Source organism: Apteryx mantelli, chromosome 2 (genome assembly GCF_036417845.1).
Source record: "Apteryx mantelli isolate bAptMan1 chromosome 2, bAptMan1.hap1, whole genome shotgun sequence".
Classification (NCBI taxonomy): Eukaryota; Metazoa; Chordata; class Aves; order Apterygiformes; family Apterygidae; genus Apteryx; species Apteryx mantelli.
This window is the reverse complement of record NC_089979.1, coordinates 167,363,194-167,386,408: the sequence shown is the minus strand read 5'-3', so window position 1 is coordinate 167,386,408 and position 23,215 is coordinate 167,363,194. Positions and strand designations below refer to the sequence as shown.

At 44.2% G+C, this 23,215-nt stretch overlaps 1 protein-coding gene across 1 annotated transcript in view; it reads left to right on the top strand.

Annotated features, from left to right (window-relative positions):
• Positions 1 to 23,215, top strand: part of LOC136991340 (obscurin-like) — a 176,250-nt gene that overhangs the window by 73,957 nt on the left and 79,078 nt on the right. Inside the window, 4 exon segments of the mRNA XM_067292206.1 lie at positions 6,791 to 6,841; positions 7,615 to 7,830; positions 21,256 to 21,519; positions 22,029 to 22,295. Of these exon segments, the coding sequence (XP_067148307.1) occupies positions 6,791 to 6,841; positions 7,615 to 7,830; positions 21,256 to 21,519; positions 22,029 to 22,295 (798 nt within the window).

Here is a 23,215-nt window from a genome sequence, read left to right as displayed (position 1 = left end):
TGCCTGAATATTTGTCCTATAAGCAGCTGTACTGAGCGTATCTGTCCTTTTGTGTCTCTGTGTGTGGTCCCAGCCATTCCAGCAGTCTTTGTAAAAAAGCTCCAAAACCAGGAAGCCAAGGAAGGCTCTACGGTGACCCTTCATGCTGAACTCTCAAAACATGATGCGCCAGTGAGATGGAAAAAAGGGTCGGTCTTGCTCCAAGCCAGCCACAAATACGAGATGAAGCAGATGGGCTCTGTTGTAGGGCTACTCATCCACGAGCTACAGCTGAAGGATGCTGGGGACTACGTCTGTGATTCTGGCGATGAGCAAACTATGGCATCCTTGGTGGTGAAAGGTGACAAAAGGCTTTCACTTCACCTTTTTGGTAGCTCTGTGTTAGTTTAAACGTTCCATAATGTACGTTTCAAGGACAGGGTGGCAGAGAGACTGGTCCCGTTCTGTGATGAGGATTTCAGGCACTTGGATGCTTAAGAATCCATACCAGTGACAGCTCCTGCATAAAATGGAACTCATTTCCAGAGATGCTCGGGGTGTGCAGTGCCCAGAGATCAGTGGGGAGCACGAAGTGCTTAGCACTCCTGGAAATCCAGCACTTTCTATCATTGCTTGTTTGGGTTTTAAAGACCTTGTAACTGAGATTTGGAATGGTGCTACAGTTTTACTACATGTACCACTTAGGGCTTTAGCAGCCTTTCTGCTTACTGATACTAAAGATGGTACAGAATTGATTCACTTGGTATGGTCACATGTTATCAATATGTCCCGAAAAAAGATTCATATATTCAGAAGCGTAGAGGGAAAAGAGCAAATCAGATTACAACTGTGAAGCAGGATCAAGTTCACGTGAGTGAATTGGTGAGATACAGTCAGCAATGAAACTTAAACATCTTCCTCTGATTATCTTGGTTTAGCTTTGCCGGTGATCTTTATGCAACCCCTGCAGAACCAGCAAGCAGAAGAAGGAGGTACTATCACTCTGAGCTGTGAAATCTCAAAAGCAAATGCCACTGTGCAGTGGAAGAAGGCTGGGACAGTGCTGTGGCCAAGTGACAAATACAAAATGTGCCAAGATGGTTCTGTGGCTGAGCTGACAATTCGCAACTTGAGCAAAGCTGATGCTGGAGAGTACCTGTGCGACACAGGGGACCAGCAAACCACGGCGGCTGTGCTTGTGAAAGGTGGGACTTCAAGCGGGGAAGGGCTGAACAGAGTTTGTTTCCATGGGAGTGGCACACGATTAAGTAATTTGACACCTAGAGTATGTCCTGTGCCCAAACAGAACGATGGGGATTTCAAAGAGATCAGAGTGATTTCAGAGACATCGGAACCGGGCCTTAAGTCAATGATTCTGTGGTTTAATATTAATATCACCCACTACAAGCTGTTGGCAACGTTTCCACAATATATATATTGCCTTTCAATGTTGTGTATTAGATATTTCTCCTGTGTACACACAATACAGTATAGCATGCATACTTTATAGACTCTCACATGTAATGTGTATGTGCCTAATGTGTGTATATGCACACACATTATGCATCTGTAAGTATGCAACATCACAAATTATGCATGCACATAGATATAGTGTTTAGTGCTTTGTGGACATAAGTTCTTTCAGATAATGCAGTATTGTCAAGAATGAGCATAACAAAATGTTTAATCCAGGAAAATAGGAGACATCATTTGAAAGTATTTATCAAACTCTTTTGACCTTTCCGTAAAGAACCAGCAGCAACCATAGTGGAGACACTGAAGGACGTCACTTCATATGAAGGAGAAGATGCAGTCTTTGAATGCAAGCTGTCCCGGGAGACAACTGAAGATGCCCAGTGGTTCCTGGGGGATGTTCCCCTGCAGTCTAATGAAATGAATGAGATCAGAGTTCAAGGGAAGTGTCACACTTTGATCCTGAGGAAGGTGACACTAGAAGACTGCGGGCCCATCAGTTTCAAAGTCGGGCAGCATACCTCGGGGGCACAGCTAACGGTCAAAGGTGAGCAATCCCCTAGAAAGAAGGGTTTAGGAGGTACTGGTAAGCCCTGCCAATACTGCTTGAGTTACTGGAGAGGTGTACGTGGGAGGAAGGGCCTCTGGAAATCTTGTGTGAGATTCAGATAACTTAACTGAGGCAAGAGTTAGATATTTATGTCTGAGCTCCTGATTTTAAAAGATTGGCCAGAACAATAGCTTATATTGTTTCTTCCTCTCTGATCTGGTTCAAAATGTAGATATGTAGATATAAATTAAATGTAGACATGTAGATACGTAGATATAAATTAATACTGCTTTTCAGTGCTGTATGTGTATAAACAATTCAACATGATACTGTTTGGGTGGTCAGAGGTTCTTCCAAACATTACGTTTCATCGAATCAGTGATGTATTAAATATTTTTACTCTGCATTGGCTTAAAAGCTTACTAAGTCATTAAATCAGGCCCATTCTGATGTCCAGAGAGCCAGCCAGTGATATATATGTGCTGCAGACTAGAAACTGTTACCATGTGGCAGGACTGATCCTGCAGACGTTAGAACAAACTGAAGTGACGCTGGAGTTGCACTGGCACCTGCATGAGATCTAAATTTGTCCTGGCCTTTCTTCTAGCAACGGAACAAAAAAAAAAAATCTGACAATTTGACTGTGACATGTTACGATTTCTTATGGTCACCTGTCAGAGAGCATTTGGGAGTGATGCTGGATTATGCAGCTGCATCACTGTTTGTGTGCTTTTTCCCCGCAGTTGCTCCCGTCACATTTGTAAAGGAGCTCCGCAGCTTGGATCTGCAGGAGGGTGGCACAGCTCACTTGTCCTGTGAGGTCTCCAAGCCTGACATCCCGGTGGAGTGGAAGAAAGGCACGTCTGCAATCCACTCCAGCAAGAAGTGCAGCATCAAGCAGGAGGGGAATGTGCACACACTGGTCATTTACGATTTGAACCGCGAGGACTCAGGGGACTATAGCTGCCATACAGCTGATGGGAAGACCACTGCCAGACTAGAGGTTAAAGGTATGATTTCCTCTTTGCTCAGCAGTTGTGAGACCACAGCTGGAGTACTGTATCCATTTTGGGGGCTCCTCAGTACTAGAAAGACATTGAGGTACTAGAGTGAGTCCGTGGACACCACGCAGTTTGTCAAGGGTGCTGGAGCCCATGTAGTATGAGCAATTCCACCTGGCTTAGACCTAGACATTCCTGCCCCCAGCAGCTGTCCTTCAGGAAAATACAGCAGAATTGTACGTGAACTTCATGAATGCCGTTACCATTTTGGTTCTTAGCAGTACCTTAAAAATAAAACTTTCCTCCACTTTCTGTTTTTGTTTTACGCTTTCTTTTCCTCTTTGCACTTCAAGCGGTGCCTGTGCTTTTCAAACACTGGCTGAAAAATGAAGAAGTGGAGGAAGGCCGCACGGCCATGCTGCGCTGTGAGCTGACAAAACCTAATGCTCCTGTGGAGTGGAGGAAAGGAGATAAGGTGTTGCAAGCAAGTGACAAGTATGAGATCAGGCAAGAGGGGACATGTGTTGAGCTCTTTATCTATGGTGCTGAGGCTCAGGATGCTGGCGAATACACGTGTGACTCAGGGGATCAGCAGACCTCTGCATCGTTGCAAGTCAAAGGTAAGAAGATGACCCTTGCTTGGGGGCAGAGAAGTTTTGTCTGTGGCTGTCCTCCACAAAGGTGAAATGGAAGCCTTATTACTGCATTATCGTTAATGCTCTGTGCCTGGGAATTACAACAGGACAGGGTTTGATCCACAATCCGTTCTTCAAAGAATCTAGTGTCTTTTAAACCCAGTTCAATTTCTGCAGTTGCGATTTTGATCTCACTGTGAGAGTTGGGAACAAAACTGCAGCTGCTGCTCATGGAGGGTATGTACAAGAGCATTTAGGAAACTTGCCTGCCACCTGATAATAAGAGAGACTGGAGTATTTCTCTATGCTTAGAATGGGCTTTTATATAGTTTTATTAGGTTTATACTAAGAGTACGGTGTCTTTTAACTCAGGCAACAAGATCTTGCTTTTAGACCCTGTGTTGAGCTGTCACAGCCGGTGTTCTGCTCAGAATGAGTGGTTTCAGCAATTAAATGTCCAAACACTGTGATTTGTGCTGTTGTCCCTCTAACTGGTTACACTGAAAATTGTGGGTGTGCGCACATGAAGCCCTTTAGATGGCCTGTGACCCACAGCGATCCTAGATGAAGCAGCAATGGTGTCCCATCACGGTGTCAGCGGCTGATCTCCATGAGCGTTTGGCCGCGGCAGAACTCAAAAGCCCTGCCGCAGACGTGGCGTTCCCAGCGGGCAAGCTGTGGTTCAGAAAGTTGGGACCTGCCAAGCCGGAGGAGTTGCAAGCGTGTCGCTTAGCCCTGAGTCACTGCTGTGTCTGCTTCTCCATTGCAGTGCTACCGGTGCTGTTTAAGGAGGAGCTGAAAAACGTGGAATCCGAAGAAGGGGGAACGGCTGTCCTGCACTGCGAGATCTCCAAGCCGGACGCGCCTGTTGAGTGGAGAAAAGGAGGGACGGTCATTCAGCCCAGTGACAAATATGAGATGAAACTGAAAGGCAGCATCGCTGAGCTAATCATTCACGGCGTGGAGCCTGACGACTGCGGGGATTACGCTTGTAGCACCGGATACGAGATCACCACAGGTTCTGTGTATGTACAAGGTAAGACGAAATGGGATGAAAATGCTCCGACTTCTCTGCCAGAATTTCTCACTCCGGTATCTTTGACAGTAACAGACCAAACTTGTCTCAGGTGGAAACAGCTGAAACTCCATTCTTTTCTCTCCTGATTTCAGGGAAGATGTAAATATTTACATCCATGCTGAGGTTGGACCAGCGTTTATAGGTGAATGCGGTTCAAAGCACTGACCATACTGTGTACAATAGCAGATGGTGCTGTTGAAATACTATTTGTTTGGAGTAACTGTTATGAAAAATACTGAATTTCTTGTTATGATTGATTATGGCTTCAATTGTTGTTGATATTTCTGTTAATCTTTTAAAGCAGTTTAAATAAATACCCCATTTAAATCTTAAGCTAGCTTTCTGCCTGCGACTGCATACAATGTCAATGCAGATGGCTGCGACACACAGGACAGTCAGGTAGGAACCAGTCATGAAATATAGTGTTTTTTCAATGAAACAGTGTTTGCAGACAAACAAACATACTTCATTTGCAAGCGGGTGAAGGATGGAAGGTGTTTTTTAAACCCTTGAAAGAAATGTAAGGTCTTTTTTTCCCCAGAACAAGCATTACAAATTTAATTTTCCTGGACAACTTGCACTGTCGCTTAGGTTATTCCTACTGGAAGGAACATGTATATGTTTATGCTTTTGTTTTCCTTTGGCGCCTTCTCTTGCTCTGTTATACAGAAGAAGCAGCAGTCATAGTTTCTGATTTAAAGAACACAGACGTCTTTGTGGGTGAGACAGCCACGTTCACCTGCGAGCTCTCACGCCCGGGCGTGAAGAATGTACAGTGGTGGCTTGATGGATCTCCCCTTCACAACAACTTTGTGACAGAAATCTCTGAGCAGGACGGGACAGTCCACACTCTAACCCTAAAGGATGTGGCGTGCCATGACTCAGGCACTGTCACCTTCAGAGCGGGGTCCCTTATATCTTCAGCTAAATTATTAGTCAAAGGTATTTCATTGTGAGAAGACACAAATGGCCACCTCCACAATTGCTCAGTGTGCTAGTGCTTCTGCCTTCCTGGCTACCCTTACTAAATGTCTCCAAAATTCCTCTTTGACACAGCAGTCCTGCAGCCTTCCACCCGTACTCATGTCTTGTAGGTACAACCACATCTGCTTTTTGGATGATGCAGGTGAGGAAAGGTTGCAGGGTCAGGGCTGTTGCTTTCACCTGACATCTCAGTAGAGCTGGACCTATTCAGGAGAAGAGGCTGTGCTTTGGTCACTGTGCAGCTACCTGATTCTCCCACCAAGCTGTTTTTATAATACCACAAAACACATGGCCAGAAGTTCACATAATTCGCTATTGTGCTGTACCATAGCTTGGATACTGTCACTATATACTAAGCTCAACATATTCCCAAGTCTGTGGTCAAAGGGACCCAGTTCTGTCCCCACCAGCTTTTTCCAGCAACTTCTAACTCTCTCCTGGACTTTCCTGAAACATGCTTTTTTTCTGACCTGTCTGAGAAGTGGTCTGTGTTTGCACTCCCTCCCCATTAATATTAGCTGTGCACAAGGCAGGTTTGTGGCTTAGATGTTAAGAATTAGTTTCTTTGAGGTTAATGTTCCTGTAGTTTGTTCTTCCTTCGGCTCAGATTTCCAAAATGGGAAAGTGAGAACCTGAAATTCTCCCGTTGCATGTTATGGCCCTTCAGACTTCAATCTCAAAATAGAAATAGGTTTCTTTTGAACTCTGGATGCTTTCATGTATATAGTTTTCAGTCAAACAAACAAAATCGCTCTACCAGCCTCCTGGAAATCATACCTATCTAAGTAAAATCATACCTATGTAAGTAAAATGCTACTGTATCCAGTAGAACTGTGTATCTCTGTATTGCTTTTTCCCTATGAAAAGCAGCAGACAGTCAGGGAATTAATTGTTGATGCTAAGTGAAACCATGCTCGCATCACGCTTGAAGAAGGATCCTTTCAGAGTTTCTGAACTTGGCTATTGCTAAGCAAGTTTAGAATAGGGTGAAAAAGGGAGGCATAAGGGGAAATAATCCCAAGTACCAAAAAGAAATTGGGATTTGAATTCTGCTTTTCTGATGACCACTTGTCCGTGTTGCATCCTTTAGCCCTGCCACCACTTTTTAAGGACGAGCTAATGAACAAGGAAGCAAAAGAAGGTGAAGATGTTGTTCTGCACTGTGAGCTTACCAAAGCTGCTCCTGTGGAGTGGAGGAAAGACCAGCGGATCCTCAAAGCAAGTGAGAAATACAAAATGAGGCAGGAAGGGACCAAGACAGAGCTGATGATTCGTGAAATAGCTGAGAAGGATGCAGGAGACTACACCTGTGTGTGTGGAGAGCACCAGTCTACAGCTGTGTTAACAGTCCAGGGTAAAAATTATCTCCTCTTTCCTGACTAGAAAAGTCTGTCCTCTCCTATCAGGTGTTCTGTTTTCTATCTCTGTTTGTCCAACCTTATTAACTGAAGTTCCATTTATTTGAAATAGTATTCCTTGTCTTTGATGATCTCCAGGCTGTGTATACCTGAAAATATTGTTCTGTATTCTCCTGTGCCCTCCTGCAGATCTGTAGAAGACCTCTTCAGTGATCAGGACACGTCAATTACTTTTATAGTTGGCAAAATCTTCTGCTGCCTTTAGGTCTTAGATTAGATGAAGCCTGTACATACTTGCTGGCCAATGTGACTTCTTGAAATCAACAACTTTGTTCTGCAGATATTCCTATTACCTCTCAGGGAAAATAACCTTGTAGTTTGGATTTAGAGCTTTGATGTTTAGATCCATCTGCAAAAAACTATTTTGGTGTTTGCAATTTCTTTCTATTTTTTCTTTCCCAAAACCAATTTGCAGTATGTTGCAAGTTATGTTTCTATTTCATAGCCCTGCCGGCACTTTTTAAACAAGAGCTTCAAGATGCCAACACAGAAGAAGGTGGTACAGTAACACTGAAGTGTGAGCTTACCAAACCCAATGCTCTAGTGGAGTGGAGGAAAGGAGATATTATTCTCTACCCTGGTTTGAAATACGAGATGAAGCAGCAGGGCTCCACTACGGAGCTGGTCATTCATGACTTAGAACTGAAAGATTCAGGAAAGTACACCTGTGACTCTGGACATCAGCAGACAACGGCTGCAGTCACTGTGCATGGTAGGCAGAGTGCTGACCCTTGACTCAGTAAACACGGAGTGAAAGGAGCGTCTCTCAATGATCCCTACTGCTGTTTATTTGCTTTGTTGCTGGTCTTCGATAGCAGCATACATATATTCGACTTGAGCCTGACACATGGTCAGGGTAGAAGGGTTCTGCTTATAGTATCTGGAATGATTAATCAGCATCAAAGCAATTAAACCTTGCCAGGATGTCAAAATATAATGAATCCTTATGCCCTCTGAGTGCAGGGAGTTTGGCTGCATATGGGAATTTGGGGAATGATTGTTCATGGCTTTGGTAGGCCTAAGGGATGCAACGATTGGGCAGAGCTGTGGCTAAAGGATTTCTGTAACATGTTCTGAATGCGCAGGATTATTACTTGAGGCTTTGAGCCTCACGTATGAACTTTGAGTGTAAACTGCTGTGTCCTCATGGGTTTTCCTCAGCCCTTTCTTCCAAATTGAGCAAGACCTTTTCTGAAGTCTGAATTTCCCCTTCCTCTTCCATTTGTTGTCTTATTTTCATCTTACTGTACTATCTATTCCTGTTCTTGAGTGCTGACTTGGTCTTTTAGATGTTGGCAGAAGTTTTATTTGGGGATCAAGTCTGTCAGCCAAATATTGCAAACTCACAGATGTTTATTAAGGAAGAACAAGGGTCCATGTAAGAGAAAGAGCATCCCGCTGTGTCCCCGTGTTCTTTGACTAAACCATCCCTAGCTGGCATGGAGACACTGGCCTGGGGACCATTCCGTGGACCACTTTGTAAGACCAACTGTGTCCCTAATTTCACAATCTGTCCTCGCCTCTTGTTTCACCTAATGATTCAAGAAGGATGCTACCAAGAAAGAGAGCTGCAGCCCAAGGATTGTGGAATCAGGAGAACAGACCGTTTCTGAAGAACGATGGTAGGATTGGGTCCGTTCAGGAGTAAAGCACTGTTAAAACATTTACCTCTCACATTTTGCAGCCCTGCCTGTCACATTTAAACAACCCCTTCAAAATAAGGAAACTGAGGAAGGAAGTACAGCTACGTTCTGTTGTGAGCTGTCAAAACCCAGTGCCGCAGTGGAATGGAAGAAAGGAGGAGTGGAGCTGCAGCCCAGCCAGAAATATGAAATGAGGCAGAGGGAGTGCTTGGTAGAGCTCTTAATACATAATCTCAAATTAGAAGATACAGGAGAATACAGCTGTGATAGTGGGGATCAGGAAACAAAGGCATCTTTAAATGTGAAAGGTAGGTGGTGTGAGCTGATTCATAAAGCAGTAGATATCATCCCACACAAAGCAACAGCTTGAATATGATTATTTTGAAGTGCATAATATTTTGCCCATAAATACTTCCCTTTGCATCTGATGCACCCGGTTTTTGTTTGTTTTTTTTTTAAACGAGAATGGAAGAGGAAGATACTTTGTTATTCCAGTGCTGCATTGGTGTGTTGGGTTATAAGAAGAAACACTTTTTAGCCTTACAGCTTGGGAGAGATTAAAGGAAGAACAAGGCTTTAGCATAATGTCTGGACATTTCACGTGACATGTGACTTATGTATTTAAAAAAGGATTTTCTTCCAGATCCTGGAAAGAGACTCCTAACTACCTTTCTGATTTCTCAAGGCTGTCCGTGGAGTTTTCTGTATTTTTTTTTCTTTTGAGATCTTTGAGATCAACCAAAGGATAAGTTCATTCAAATAATTCAGCCCTGGAAAGGATTTGACCCAAGGAATACAGGAAAGAAACTTTTTAGGTGCAGATGTCTGCTTCTGGTGCAGCAAGATCTGTTACCAGCTCCAGGCAAACTAGAAAACGTGGATCCTGCCTGGGAATGTAGCGCTTGAAAATCACAGTAACTTTGTTCCCCTGAAAGTCAGTCTAGACATGGTAAGCAGGACATGACTCAGGCTCCTGTTTTTTCTTTTTTTGCCCTTCTTTTAGCCTTGCCAGTCCTTTTCAAAAAGGAGCTCAAGGACAAGGATGTGCAAGAAGGAGCTGCAGTGAAATTCCAGTGTGAGCTGACAAAGGATAAGGCAACTGTGGAGTGGAGGAAAGGCACCATGGAGCTCTTCCCATGTGCCAAATATGACATTAATTTAAACGGTCGCATAGCGGAACTCGTGATCCACAATGTAGAACCAGAAGATGCCTCCGATTATACGTGTGATACAGGAGACCAGCAGAGCACAGCAGTCCTCAGAGTGAATGGTTAGCATTGCACCAAAATGGAGCAGAGGCTAGAAGGGTTTTGTGCAATTGTGTGGTTGATATTCTGTTAAGTCCTTCCAAAAGTAAGATAAAGAGCCAAGCAGGTGCTCAGTGATAAATCAGAAGATGGAGAAATGAATTTTATTGGAAGGGATTCAGAGAATGTCTATTTAAGTCTATAAGGCACAGTATCTAGGCTCATTCCTCTACTATTAATAAAAGCAAGAAACTTTGCATCATGGGGATTTTGAAATTCTAATAGATCTTTATTTTTGGCGCTTTGCATTAATTACTGGTTCAGCTGGATCAATAATTAATCATAGGCCAGTTACAAAAGTGTGTTGTTTTGTATTGCTTTCTGTTTTTCATTGTCCTCTCATGAAAATCCTGAAAACATCGTGCATTTAAACAAACCAGGAATAATGTGTGTTGCTAATCATGGTCTGTGAAAGGTTTGTGACTGTCTCATTTGTTGGCTGGAACTTGTGTTTTCGATCTGAGCCACAGCTTTTCAAACTCCTGGTGGCTGAATCTGAGCCATGAAAGCAGCTGCTGGCTCACCTAGGAGTCCTGTGCTTGCTTTAGATATATCGCAACAGGAGCTAGATAGGAGAACCACAAGCACTGAAATTCCCCTTTTCTCAACTGCTCATGCACATGGGATGGATATTCCCTTCTCGCTTTTGTTGATGACAAGCTGTTGTCTGAGCCTGGTTTGAATGAGCGCGGTGCATTTATTTGTCCATGCGCTGGAAGGACTTACTGTTGACAGTCTAGGGTCTTGGAAAGACAGCAGCGAAATAAAGCATTTGCTTACATTGTTTATAGTGTTGGAAGTGAGGAGTATCTCCGTAACATCAACAGATTTAGACTAGTTTTAGTCTAAATTCGTTTTAGTCATCAAGTACCAGATTCTGCTTAGACATGATCTTGATGATCTTCTCTGGAGATATTCAAAAGCCGCCTGGACGCGATCCTGTGCAACATGCTCTAGGTGACCCTGCTTGAGCAGGGGGGTTGGACTCGATGATCTCCAGAGGTCCCTTCCAACCTCAACCATTCTGTGATTCTGTGATTAATCCATTTGAGAATTTTCAGGATCAAGATAAGTTGTGTGAAAGGTACTGTTACAAGGTGGATGCCCTTGCCTTTGAGAAGTGAACACATCTGAGGAGCTGTCTGATCCGCTCCTTTTCTAGATATACAGAATAAAAAAAATTTTTTTTGTCATTATCACGTAATCACCAAATGCAAATTTGTTCTGCAGCTTCAGAGCCCAGGTTCCTTGTGCTGAGCTGGGCAGAAGCCACATTCGTACATTCAAGCTAATGGGTTGTGCATTAATTGCTCTCAACTTTGCAGCCATCAAACCTCGGCTGAAGCAACAGCTGAAGAGCGAGCAAGTGGAAATGGGAGGAACGGCCAGGCTGCGCTGTGAGATCACCGTAGGCAAAGCAGCGGTGGAGTGGAGCAAAGATGGAGTCGTGCTTCGCCCAAGTTCCAAGTATGAAATGTGGCAGGACGGCACCCTCCGCGAACTGCGTATCCACCACTTGGAGCCTAGCGACGTCGGAGAGTATTCCTGCAAGGCTGGGGATGAGACAACCTCTGCAAAGCTGACTGTGAAAGGCAAGAGCCGTTTACTGGGGCAAGGGGATTTTCAGTTCAACGTGCTAAGATTTTGCAACATGTTACTGTTGTAATAAATGCACCCAGAGTACAGGAGGGGTATCATGAAGCCATACGAAATCTTATTATGATCAGTGAATAAATGCACTGGTTTGCTTGGGGGCCCGGAGAGGATGAGGCAGCTGTAAGTTTCTGCTCATGTGGCTTTGAACGTTTGCTCGACATCATGTGAGTGATCAGATGGGTCGTCCCCAGCTTCCAGTCACCTGCCAACTGCATCTGGCCCTAATTCATTACAGACAGAGCTGTCTTTCAGACTGGGTCACTAGTGTGGAACAATCACTTCTAGCCACTCTATAGGCTGCTCTCTATATTATGGATGCTCTATATACTATGCCCAACTGCACCCCTTTTCACACGTAGGGTGACCTCCGTTGTATAAATCTCTATTGTATTTGCTCAAGTGAGGACTGTGTTTCTTCCCCTTCAGTATTGCCCACGAGATTCAGGGTGTAGCTTCTGCCTCGTTGCAGGCTGTGCGATCTTTGCACAGATCTGCAAGTGCCCAGCTGTGATAGAAGCAGGACGCAAACTGAAATGCAAAAGCCCGTTGCTCCCGCTGACCCTGTTGGCCCTGCTGAGGGCACGGTGCCTCCCTGATACCCAGGCAGACTGGAGCAGCAGCACAGAGTATATGCAGTTCTGTTTGAAAACAGGCAGTGGTGGGGATCAGTTTTGAATGTGTTTAACATAATCTGAAGTGCAAACACAGCAGGTTTCCAGATCCTGAACTTGGAAGCTGGTATTCAATCTCTATTCGCCCGATTACAGGATACAGGATTACAAGAAGTAATTAAAAAAATAAATATGGAGCATATTTCTGAGAGAGAGAAAGAAAGAGTGATCCTGAAAGATATTGGCTGTCACTGAAGCCCCTGGCTGAAAGGGGTCACACATCAGAGTTCAAAATATGTAATTTGAGAAGCTGTGATCTCTCCATCCTTGGAGATACTTAAAACTCTGCTGGTCGAGGCCCTGAGCAACCTCCTCTAAGTTGGCCCTGCTTTGAGCAGTGGTTGGATCAGGTGACCTCCAGAGGTCCCTTCCAGCCTATGTTATTTTATAATTCTATGATTTGGTCCACATTTTGGCTTTCGTGGCTTGACTACTGAACCCTGGACTTTTTGCAGAGCCTGACGTGACCATTGTGAGTGGCCTAAAGGACATGGTGGTGTTTGAGGGGGACGACGTGACTTTTCAGTGCCAAGTTTCTCATGAGAACGCAAGGGACGTTGAATGGAAGCTGCAGGATGTTGCTCTGCAAAACAATGAAATGAATGAAATCTCCGTGGAAAAGGGGAAGATTCACACCCTGACGTTAAGGAAGGTGACTGAGCAGGACATTGGGGCTGTTGCTTTCCGAGTGGGACCACACACATCTACAGCAATGCTCACAGTAAAAGGTAAGAGAGAGGAACAGGACTGGAGAGAATAGGCAGCAATTTGATTTTGCGCGTGCTGGCAGTACAAGGCCCAACCTGTCCATCGTTCACTCCTTGCTAACTCACCGTAGTCGGGTGCTCGTGCTTGAGCTCCAGAGTGATATGGAGGCAGAAGAAATTCTCAAACGTCCTTCTCCTTCCCTTTTCGAAACTGCTTGCCTGGTCAAAGTCCCCATGCCATCTGAACTAGACAAAATATGTGCAAAATTTTTTATTAGTATTTCCTTAACTTCTAGAAACATCTGCCAATGGCTTTCATTCAAAATCCATTCACTTGTTTTAACCACCCCAGTATCTTACACAGAAGTTAAAGCTTTTTTTTAATACTTAACTGTTCAACTGTAAGTTGCAAGTGTAGGGAAGCAAGGTATGGGTGACTGTAAATTCACCTCTGCTGTGTTTGTAATTTCAGTGCCACCTCCAGTCTTTAAGGAGAAATTACAGGACACAGAATTGCAGGAAGAAGAATCGGCCATCCTTCACTGTGAGGTCTCCCAGCCTAATGTCGCGGTGGAATGGAAGAAGGGCTCCCAAGTGATTTCCCCAGGCTCCAAGTATGAAATTAGGCAAGAGGGAACAATCCATACTTTAAAAATTTATCATTTAAAACCAGAAGACTCGGGCAAATACATCTGTGATAATGGAAACCAGCAAAGAGCAGCCACTTTAACTGTTAAAGGTAAGCTGTTTTGTTTTGTTTTTAAGAAAGACTTATTCCACTTTCATAACTTAGTACTAGCGTGTGGATGTTATCTACTGTCCTTGACTTCCGATGAACTTTGCTGACAGACAGCAGCTGAGGATGCAGTCTTTTTGCTTTCAGAAGTTATTTTAAATCCTCTAGTAAGTGTCTTCAGCAATGAACATGGAGAGATGCAGGTGTAATAACTGCTTGCACAGTTCTAGACCCCAGGGGCTTCTGTCTGAGTGACCAGACAGACAATTTTGATCCTTAACCACCTCTGTCCTTTGAGCTGCAGTCCCGCCTGGGCAAATGGTGCTCCGGAGTCCAAGTGCTCAAACTTACCAGGGCACTCAGCTGCAGCTGAGAAGTGAGCCACCAAAGTACTTTCAGTGTCTAGGCTCCTAAAAACAGGTGTAACGTGTCAGTTTGTCTGCTTTTAAAAATCTACCCCGATCCAAATACAACGTTAATGTAGCTTTTCCTGAGATAAAAGATCGACTAATGTAAATAGGGGCCATGAAATTAATGTGAAATGCTGTCTTTTAAAATATCCCATGAGGTCTCTCTCGTGAAGGGCTTGTACCTGCCTGCTCTCACACTAGCTCCAGGATCTAGCAGTGCCTGAATATTTGTCCTATAAGCAGCTGTACTGAGCGTATCTGTCCTTTTGTGTCTCTGTGTGTGGTCCCAGCCATTCCAGCAGTCTTTGTAAAAAAGCTCCAAAACCAGGAAGCCAAGGAAGGCTCTACGGTGACCCTTCATGCTGAACTCTCAAAACATGATGCGCCAGTGAGATGGAAAAAAGGGTCGGTCTTGCTCCAAGCCAGCCACAAATACGAGATGAAGCAGATGGGCTCTGTTGTAGGGCTACTCATCCACGAGCTACAGCTGAAGGATGCTGGGGACTACGTCTGTGATTCTGGCGATGAGCAAACTATGGCATCCTTGGTGGTGAAAGGTGACAAAAGGCTTTCACTTCACCTTTTTGGTAGCTCTGTGTTAGTTTAAACGTTCCATAATGTACGTTTCAAGGACAGGGTGGCAGAGAGACTGGTCCCGTTCTGTGATGAGGATTTCAGGCACTTGGATGCTTAAGAATCCATACCAGTGACAGCTCCTGCATAAAATGGAACTCATTTCCAGAGATGCTCGGGGTGTGCAGTGCCCAGAGATCAGTGGGGAGCACGAAGTGCTTAGCACTCCTGGAAATCCAGCACTTTCTATCATTGCTTGTTTGGGTTTTAAAGACCTTGTAACTGAGATTTGGAATGGTGCTACAGTTTTACTACATGTACCACTTAGGGCTTTAGCAGCCTTTCTGCTTACTGATACTAAAGATGGTACAGAATTGATTCACTTGGTATGGTCACATGTTATCAATATGTCCCGAAAAAAGATTCATATATTCAGAAGCGTAGAGGGAAAAGAGCAAATCAGATTACAACTGTGAAGCAGGATCAAGTTCACGTGAGTGAATTGGTGAGATACAGTCAGCAATGAAACTTAAACATCTTCCTCTGATTATCTTGGTTTAGCTTTGCCGGTGATCTTTATGCAACCCCTGCAGAACCAGCAAGCAGAAGAAGGAGGTACTATCACTCTGAGCTGTGAAATCTCAAAAGCAAATGCCACTGTGCAGTGGAAGAAGGCTGGGACAGTGCTGTGGCCAAGTGACAAATACAAAATGTGCCAAGATGGTTCTGTGGCTGAGCTGACAATTCGCAACTTGAGCAAAGCTGATGCTGGAGAGTACCTGTGCGACACAGGGGACCAGCAAACCACGGCGGCTGTGCTTGTGAAAGGTGGGACTTCAAGCGGGGAAGGGCTGAACAGAGTTTGTTTCCATGGGAGTGGCACACGATTAAGTAATTTGACACCTAGAGTATGTCCTGTGCCCAAACAGAACGATGGGGATTTCAAAGAGATCAGAGTGATTTCAGAGACATCGGAACCGGGCCTTAAGTCAATGATTCTGTGGTTTAATATTAATATCACCCACTACAAGCTGTTGGCAACGTTTCCACAATATATATATTGCCTTTCAATGTTGTGTATTAGATATTTCTCCTGTGTACACACAATACAGTATAGCATGCATACTTTATAGACTCTCACATGTAATGTGTATGTGCCTAATGTGTGTATATGCACACACATTATGCATCTGTAAGTATGCAACATCACAAATTATGCATGCACATAGATATAGTGTTTAGTGCTTTGTGGACATAAGTTCTTTCAGATAATGCAGTATTGTCAAGAATGAGCATAACAAAATGTTTAATCCAGGAAAATAGGAGACATCATTTGAAAGTATTTATCAAACTCTTTTGACCTTTCCGTAAAGAACCAGCAGCAACCATAGTGGAGACACTGAAGGACGTCACTTCATATGAAGGAGAAGATGCAGTCTTTGAATGCAAGCTGTCCCGGGAGACAACTGAAGATGCCCAGTGGTTCCTGGGGGATGTTCCCCTGCAGTCTAATGAAATGAATGAGATCAGAGTTCAAGGGAAGTGTCACACTTTGATCCTGAGGAAGGTGACACTAGAAGACTGCGGGCCCATCAGTTTCAAAGTCGGGCAGCATACCTCGGGGGCACAGCTAACGGTCAAAGGTGAGCAATCCCCTAGAAAGAAGGGTTTAGGAGGTACTGGTAAGCCCTGCCAATACTGCTTGAGTTACTGGAGAGGTGTACGTGGGAGGAAGGGCCTCTGGAAATCTTGTGTGAGATTCAGATAACTTAACTGAGGCAAGAGTTAGATATTTATGTCTGAGCTCCTGATTTTAAAAGATTGGCCAGAACAATAGCTTATATTGTTTCTTCCTCTCTGATCTGGTTCAAAATGTAGATATGTAGATATAAATTAAATGTAGACATGTAGATACGTAGATATAAATTAATACTGCTTTTCAGTGCTGTATGTGTATAAACAATTCAACATGATACTGTTTGGGTGGTCAGAGGTTCTTCCAAACATTACGTTTCATCGAATCAGTGATGTATTAAATATTTTTACTCTGCATTGGCTTAAAAGCTTACTAAGTCATTAAATCAGGCCCATTCTGATGTCCAGAGAGCCAGCCAGTGATATATATGTGCTGCAGACTAGAAACTGTTACCATGTGGCAGGACTGATCCTGCAGACGTTAGAACAAACTGAAGTGACGCTGGAGTTGCACTGGCACCTGCATGAGATCTAAATTTGTCCTGGCCTTTCTTCTAGCAACGGAACAAAAAAAAAAAATCTGACAATTTGACTGTGACATGTTACGATTTCTTATGGTCACCTGTCAGAGAGCATTTGGGAGTGATGCTGGATTATGCAGCTGCATCACTGTTTGTGTGCTTTTTCCCCGCAGTTGCTCCCGTCACATTTGTAAAGGAGCTCCGCAGCTTGGATCTGCAGGAGGGTGGCACAGCTCACTTGTCCTGTGAGGTCTCCAAGCCTGACATCCCGGTGGAGTGGAAGAAAGGCACGTCTGCAATCCACTCCAGCAAGAAGTGCAGCATCAAGCAGGAGGGGAATGTGCACACACTGGTCATTTACGATTTGAACCGCGAGGACTCAGGGGACTATAGCTGCCATACAGCTGATGGGAAGACCACTGCCAGACTAGAGGTTAAAGGTATGATTTCCTCTTTGCTCAGCAGTTGTGAGACCACAGCTGGAGTACTGTATCCATTTTGGGGGCTCCTCAGTACTAGAAAGACATTGAGGTACTAGAGTGAGTCCATGGACACCACGCAGTTTGTCAAGGGTGCTGGAGCCCATGTAGTATGAGCAATTCCACCTGGCTTAGACCTAGACATTCCTGCCCCCAGCAGCTGTCCTTCAGGAAAATACAGCAGAATTGTACGTGAACTTCATGAATGCCGTTACCATTTTGGTTCTTAGCAGTACCTTAAAAATAAAACTTTCCTCCACTTTCTGTTTTTGTTTTACGCTTTCTTTTCCTCTTTGCACTTCAAGCGGTGCCTGTGCTTTTCAAACACTGGCTGAAAAATGAAGAAGTGGAGGAAGGCCGCACGGCCATGCTGCGCTGTGAGCTGACAAAACCTAATGCTCCTGTGGAGTGGAGGAAAGGAGATAAGGTGTTGCAAGCAAGTGACAAGTATGAGATCAGGCAAGAGGGGACATGTGTTGAGCTCTTTATCTATGGTGCTGAGGCTCAGGATGCTGGCGAATACACGTGTGACTCAGGGGATCAGCAGACCTCTGCATCGTTGCAAGTCAAAGGTAAGAAGATGACCCTTGCTTGGGGGCAGAGAAGTTTTGTCTGTGGCTGTCCTCCACAAAGGTGAAATGGAAGCCTTATTACTGCATTATCGTTAATGCTCTGTGCCTGGGAATTACAACAGGACAGGGTTTGATCCACAATCCGTTCTTCAAAGAATCTAGTGTCTTTTAAACCCAGTTCAATTTCTGCAGTTGCGATTTTGATCTCACTGTGAGAGTTGGGAACAAAACTGCAGCTGCTGCTCATGGAGGGTATGTACAAGAGCATTTAGGAAACTTGCCTGCCACCTGATAATAAGAGAGACTGGAGTATTTCTCTATGCTTAGAATGGGCTTTTATATAGTTTTATTAGGTTTATACTAAGAGTACGGTGTCTTTTAACTCAGGCAACAAGATCTTGCTTTTAGACCCTGTGTTGAGCTGTCACAGCCGGTGTTCTGCTCAGAATGAGTGGTTTCAGCAATTAAATGTCCAAACACTGTGATTTGTGCTGTTGTCCCTCTAACTGGTTACACTGAAAATTGTGGGTGTGCGCACATGAAGCCCTTTAGATGGCCTGTGACCCACAGCGATCCTAGATGAAGCAGCAATGGTGTCCCATCACGGTGTCAGCGGCTGATCTCCATGAGCGTTTGGCCGCGGCAGAACTCAAAAGCCCTGCCGCAGACGTGGCGTTCCCAGCGGGCAAGCTGTGGTTCAGAAAGTTGGGACCTGCCAAGCCGGAGGAGTTGCAAGCGTGTCGCTTAGCCCTGAGTCACTGCTGTGTCTGCTTCTCCATTGCAGTGCTACCGGTGCTGTTTAAGGAGGAGCTGAAAAACGTGGAATCCGAAGAAGGGGGAACGGCTGTCCTGCACTGCGAGATCTCCAAGCCGGACGCGCCTGTTGAGTGGAGAAAAGGAGGGACGGTCATTCAGCCCAGTGACAAATATGAGATGAAACTGAAAGGCAGCATCGCTGAGCTAATCATTCACGGCGTGGAGCCTGACGACTGCGGGGATTACGCTTGTAGCACCGGATACGAGATCACCACAGGTTCTGTGTATGTACAAGGTAAGACGAAATGGGATGAAAATGCTCCGACTTCTCTGCCAGAATTTCTCACTCCGGTATCTTTGACAGTAACAGACCAAACTTGTCTCAGGTGGAAACAGCTGAAACTCCATTCTTTTCTCTCCTGATTTCAGGGAAGATGTAAATATTTACATCCATGCTGAGGTTGGACCAGCGTTTATAGGTGAATGCGGTTCAAAGCACTGACCATACTGTGTACAATAGCAGATGGTGCTGTTGAAATACTATTTGTTTGGAGTAACTGTTATGAAAAATACTGAATTTCTTGTTATGATTGATTATGGCTTCAATTGTTGTTGATATTTCTGTTAATCTTTTAAAGCAGTTTAAATAAATACCCCATTTAAATCTTAAGCTAGCTTTCTGCCTGCGACTGCATACAATGTCAATGCAGATGGCTGCGACACACAGGACAGTCAGGTAGGAACTAGTCATGAAATATAGTGTTTTTTCAATGAAACAGTGTTTGCAGACAAACAAACATACTTCATTTGCAAGCGGGTGAAGGATGGAAGGTGTTTTTTAAACCCTTGAAAGAAATGTAAGGTCTTTTTTTCCCCAGAACAAGCATTACAAATTTAATTTTCCTGGACAACTTGCACTGTCGCTTAGGTTATTCCTACTGGAAGGAACATGTATATGTTTATGCTTTTGTTTTCCTTTGGCGCCTTCTCTTGCTCTGTTATACAGAAGAAGCAGCAGTCATAGTTTCTGATTTAAAGAACACAGACGTCTTTGTGGGTGAGACAGCCACGTTCACCTGCGAGCTCTCACGCCCGGGCGTGAAGAATGTACAGTGGTGGCTTGATGGATCTCCCCTTCACAACAACTTTGTGACAGAAATCTCTGAGCAGGACGGGACAGTCCACACTCTAACCCTAAAGGATGTGGCATGCCATGACTCAGGCACTGTCACCTTCAGAGCGGGGTCCCTTATATCTTCAGCTAAATTATTAGTCAAAGGTATTTCATTGTGAGAAGACACAAATGGCCACCTCCACAATTGCTCAGTGTGCTAGTGCTTCTGCCTTCCTGGCTACCCTTACTAAATGTCTCCAAAATTCCTCTTTGACACAGCAGTCCTGCAGCCTTCCACCCGTACTCATGTCTTGTAGGTACAACCACATCTGCTTTTTGGATGATGCAGGTGAGGAAAGGTTGCAGGGTCAGGGCTGTTGCTTTCACCTGACATCTCAGTAGAGCTGGACCTATTCAGGAGAAGAGGCTGTGCTTTGGTCACTGTGCAGCTACCTGATTCTCCCACCAAGCTGTTTTTATAATACCACAAAACACATGGCCAGAAGTTCACATAATTCGCTATTGTGCTGTACCATAGCTTGGATACTGTCACTATATACTAAGCTCAACATATTCCCAAGTCTGTGGTCAAAGGGACCCAGTTCTGTCCCCACCAGCTTTTTCCAGCAACTTCTAACTCTCTCCTGGACTTTCCTGAAACATGCTTTTTTTCTGACCTGTCTGAGAAGTGGTCTGTGTTTGCACTCCCTCCCCATTAATATTAGCTGTGCACAAGGCAGGTTTGTGGCTTAGATGTTAAGAATTAGTTTCTTTGAGGTTAATGTTCCTGTAGTTTGTTCTTCCTTCGGCTCAGATTTCCAAAATGGGAAAGTGAGAACCTGAAATTCTCCCGTTGCATGTTATGGCCCTTCAGACTTCAATCTCAAAATAGAAATAGGTTTCTTTTGAACTCTGGATGCTTTCATGTATATAGTTTTCAGTCAAACAAACAAAATCGCTCTACCAGCCTCCTGGAAATCATACCTATCTAAGTAAAATCATACCTATGTAAGTAAAATGCTACTGTATCCAGTAGAACTGTGTATCTCTGTATTGCTTTTTCCCTATGAAAAGCAGCAGACAGTCAGGGAATTAATTGTTGATGCTAAGTGAAACCATGCTCGCATCACGCTTGAAGAAGGATCCTTTCAGAGTTTCTGAACTTGGCTATTGCTAAGCAAGTTTAGAATAGGGTGAAAAAGGGAGGCATAAGGGGAAATAATCCCAAGTACCAAAAAGAAATTGGGATTTGAATTCTGCTTTTCTGATGACCACTTGTCCGTGTTGCATCCTTTAGCCCTGCCACCACTTTTTAAGGACGAGCTAATGAACAAGGAAGCAAAAGAAGGTGAAGATGTTGTTCTGCACTGTGAGCTTACCAAAGCTGCTCCTGTGGAGTGGAGGAAAGACCAGCGGATCCTCAAAGCAAGTGAGAAATACAAAATGAGGCAGGAAGGGACCAAGACAGAGCTGATGATTCGTGAAATAGCTGAGAAGGATGCAGGAGACTACACCTGTGTGTGTGGAGAGCACCAGTCTACAGCTGTGTTAACAGTCCAGGGTAAAAATTATCTCCTCTTTCCTGACTAGAAAAGTCTGTCCTCTCCTATCAGGTGTTCTGTTTTCTATCTCTGTTTGTCCAACCTTATTAACTGAAGTTCCATTTATTTGAAATAGTATTCCTTGTCTTTGATGATCTCCAGGCTGTGTATACCTGAAAATATTGTTCTGTATTCTCCTGTGCCCTCCTGCAGATCTGTAGAAGACCTCTTCAGTGATCAGGACACGTCAATTACTTTTATAGTTGGCAAAATCTTCTGCTGCCTTTAGGTCTTAGATTAGATGAAGCCTGTACATACTTGCTGGCCAATGTGACTTCTTGAAATCAACAACTTTGTTCTGCAGATATTCCTATTACCTCTCAGGGAAAATAACCTTGTAGTTTGGATTTAGAGCTTTGATGTTTAGATCCATCTGCAAAAAACTATTTTGGTGTTTGCAATTTCTTTCTATTTTTTCTTTCCCAAAACCAATTTGCAGTATGTTGCAAGTTATGTTTCTATTTCATAGCCCTGCCGGCACTTTTTAAACAAGAGCTTCAAGATGCCAATACAGAAGAAGGTGGTACAGTAACACTGAAGTGTGAGCTTACCAAACCCAATGCTCTAGTGGAGTGGAGGAAAGGAGATATTATTCTCTACCCTGGTTTGAAATACGAGATGAAGCAGCAGGGCTCCACTACGGAGCTGGTCATTCATGACTTAGAACTGAAAGATTCAGGAAAGTACACCTGTGACTCTGGACATCAGCAGACAACGGCTGCAGTCACTGTGCATGGTAGGCAGAGTGCTGACCCTTGACTCAGTAAACACGGAGTGAAAGGAGCGTCTCTCAATGATCCCTACTGCTGTTTATTTGCTTTGTTGCTGGTCTTCGATAGCAGCATACATATTCGACTTGAGCCTGACACATGGTCAGGGTAGAAGGGTTCTGCTTATAGTATCTGGAATGATTAATCAGCATCAAAGCAATTAAACCTTGCCAGGATGTCAAAATATAATGAATCCTTATGCCCTCTGAGTGCAGGGAGTTTGGCTGCATATGGGAATTTGGGGAATGATTGTTCATGGCTTTGGTAGGCCTAAGGGATGCAACGATTGGGCAGAGCTGTGGCTAAAGGATTTCTGTAACATGTTCTGAATGCGCAGGATTATTACTTGAGGCTTTGAGCCTCACGTATGAACTTTGAGTGTAAACTGCTGTGTCCTCATGGGTTTTCCTCAGCCCTTTCTTCCAAATTGAGCAAGACCTTTTCTGAAGTCTGAATTTCCCCTTCCTCTTCCATTTGTTGTCTTATTTTCATCTTACTGTACTATCTATTCCTGTTCTTGAGTGCTGACTTGGTCTTTTAGATGTTGGCAGAAGTTTTATTTGGGGATCAAGTCTGTCAGCCAAATATTGCAAACTCACAGATGTTTATTAAGGAAGAACAAGGGTCCATGTAAGAGAAAGAGCATCCCGCTGTGTCCCCGTGTTCTTTGACTAAACCATCCCTAGCTGGCATGGAGACACTGGCCTGGGGACCATTCCGTGGACCACTTTGTAAGACCAACTGTGTCCCTAATTTCACAATCTGTCCTCGCCTCTTGTTTCACCTAATGATTCAAGAAGGATGCTACCAAGAAAGAGAGCTGCAGCCCAAGGATTGTGGAATCAGGAGAACAGACCGTTTCTGAAGAACGATGGTAGGATTGGGT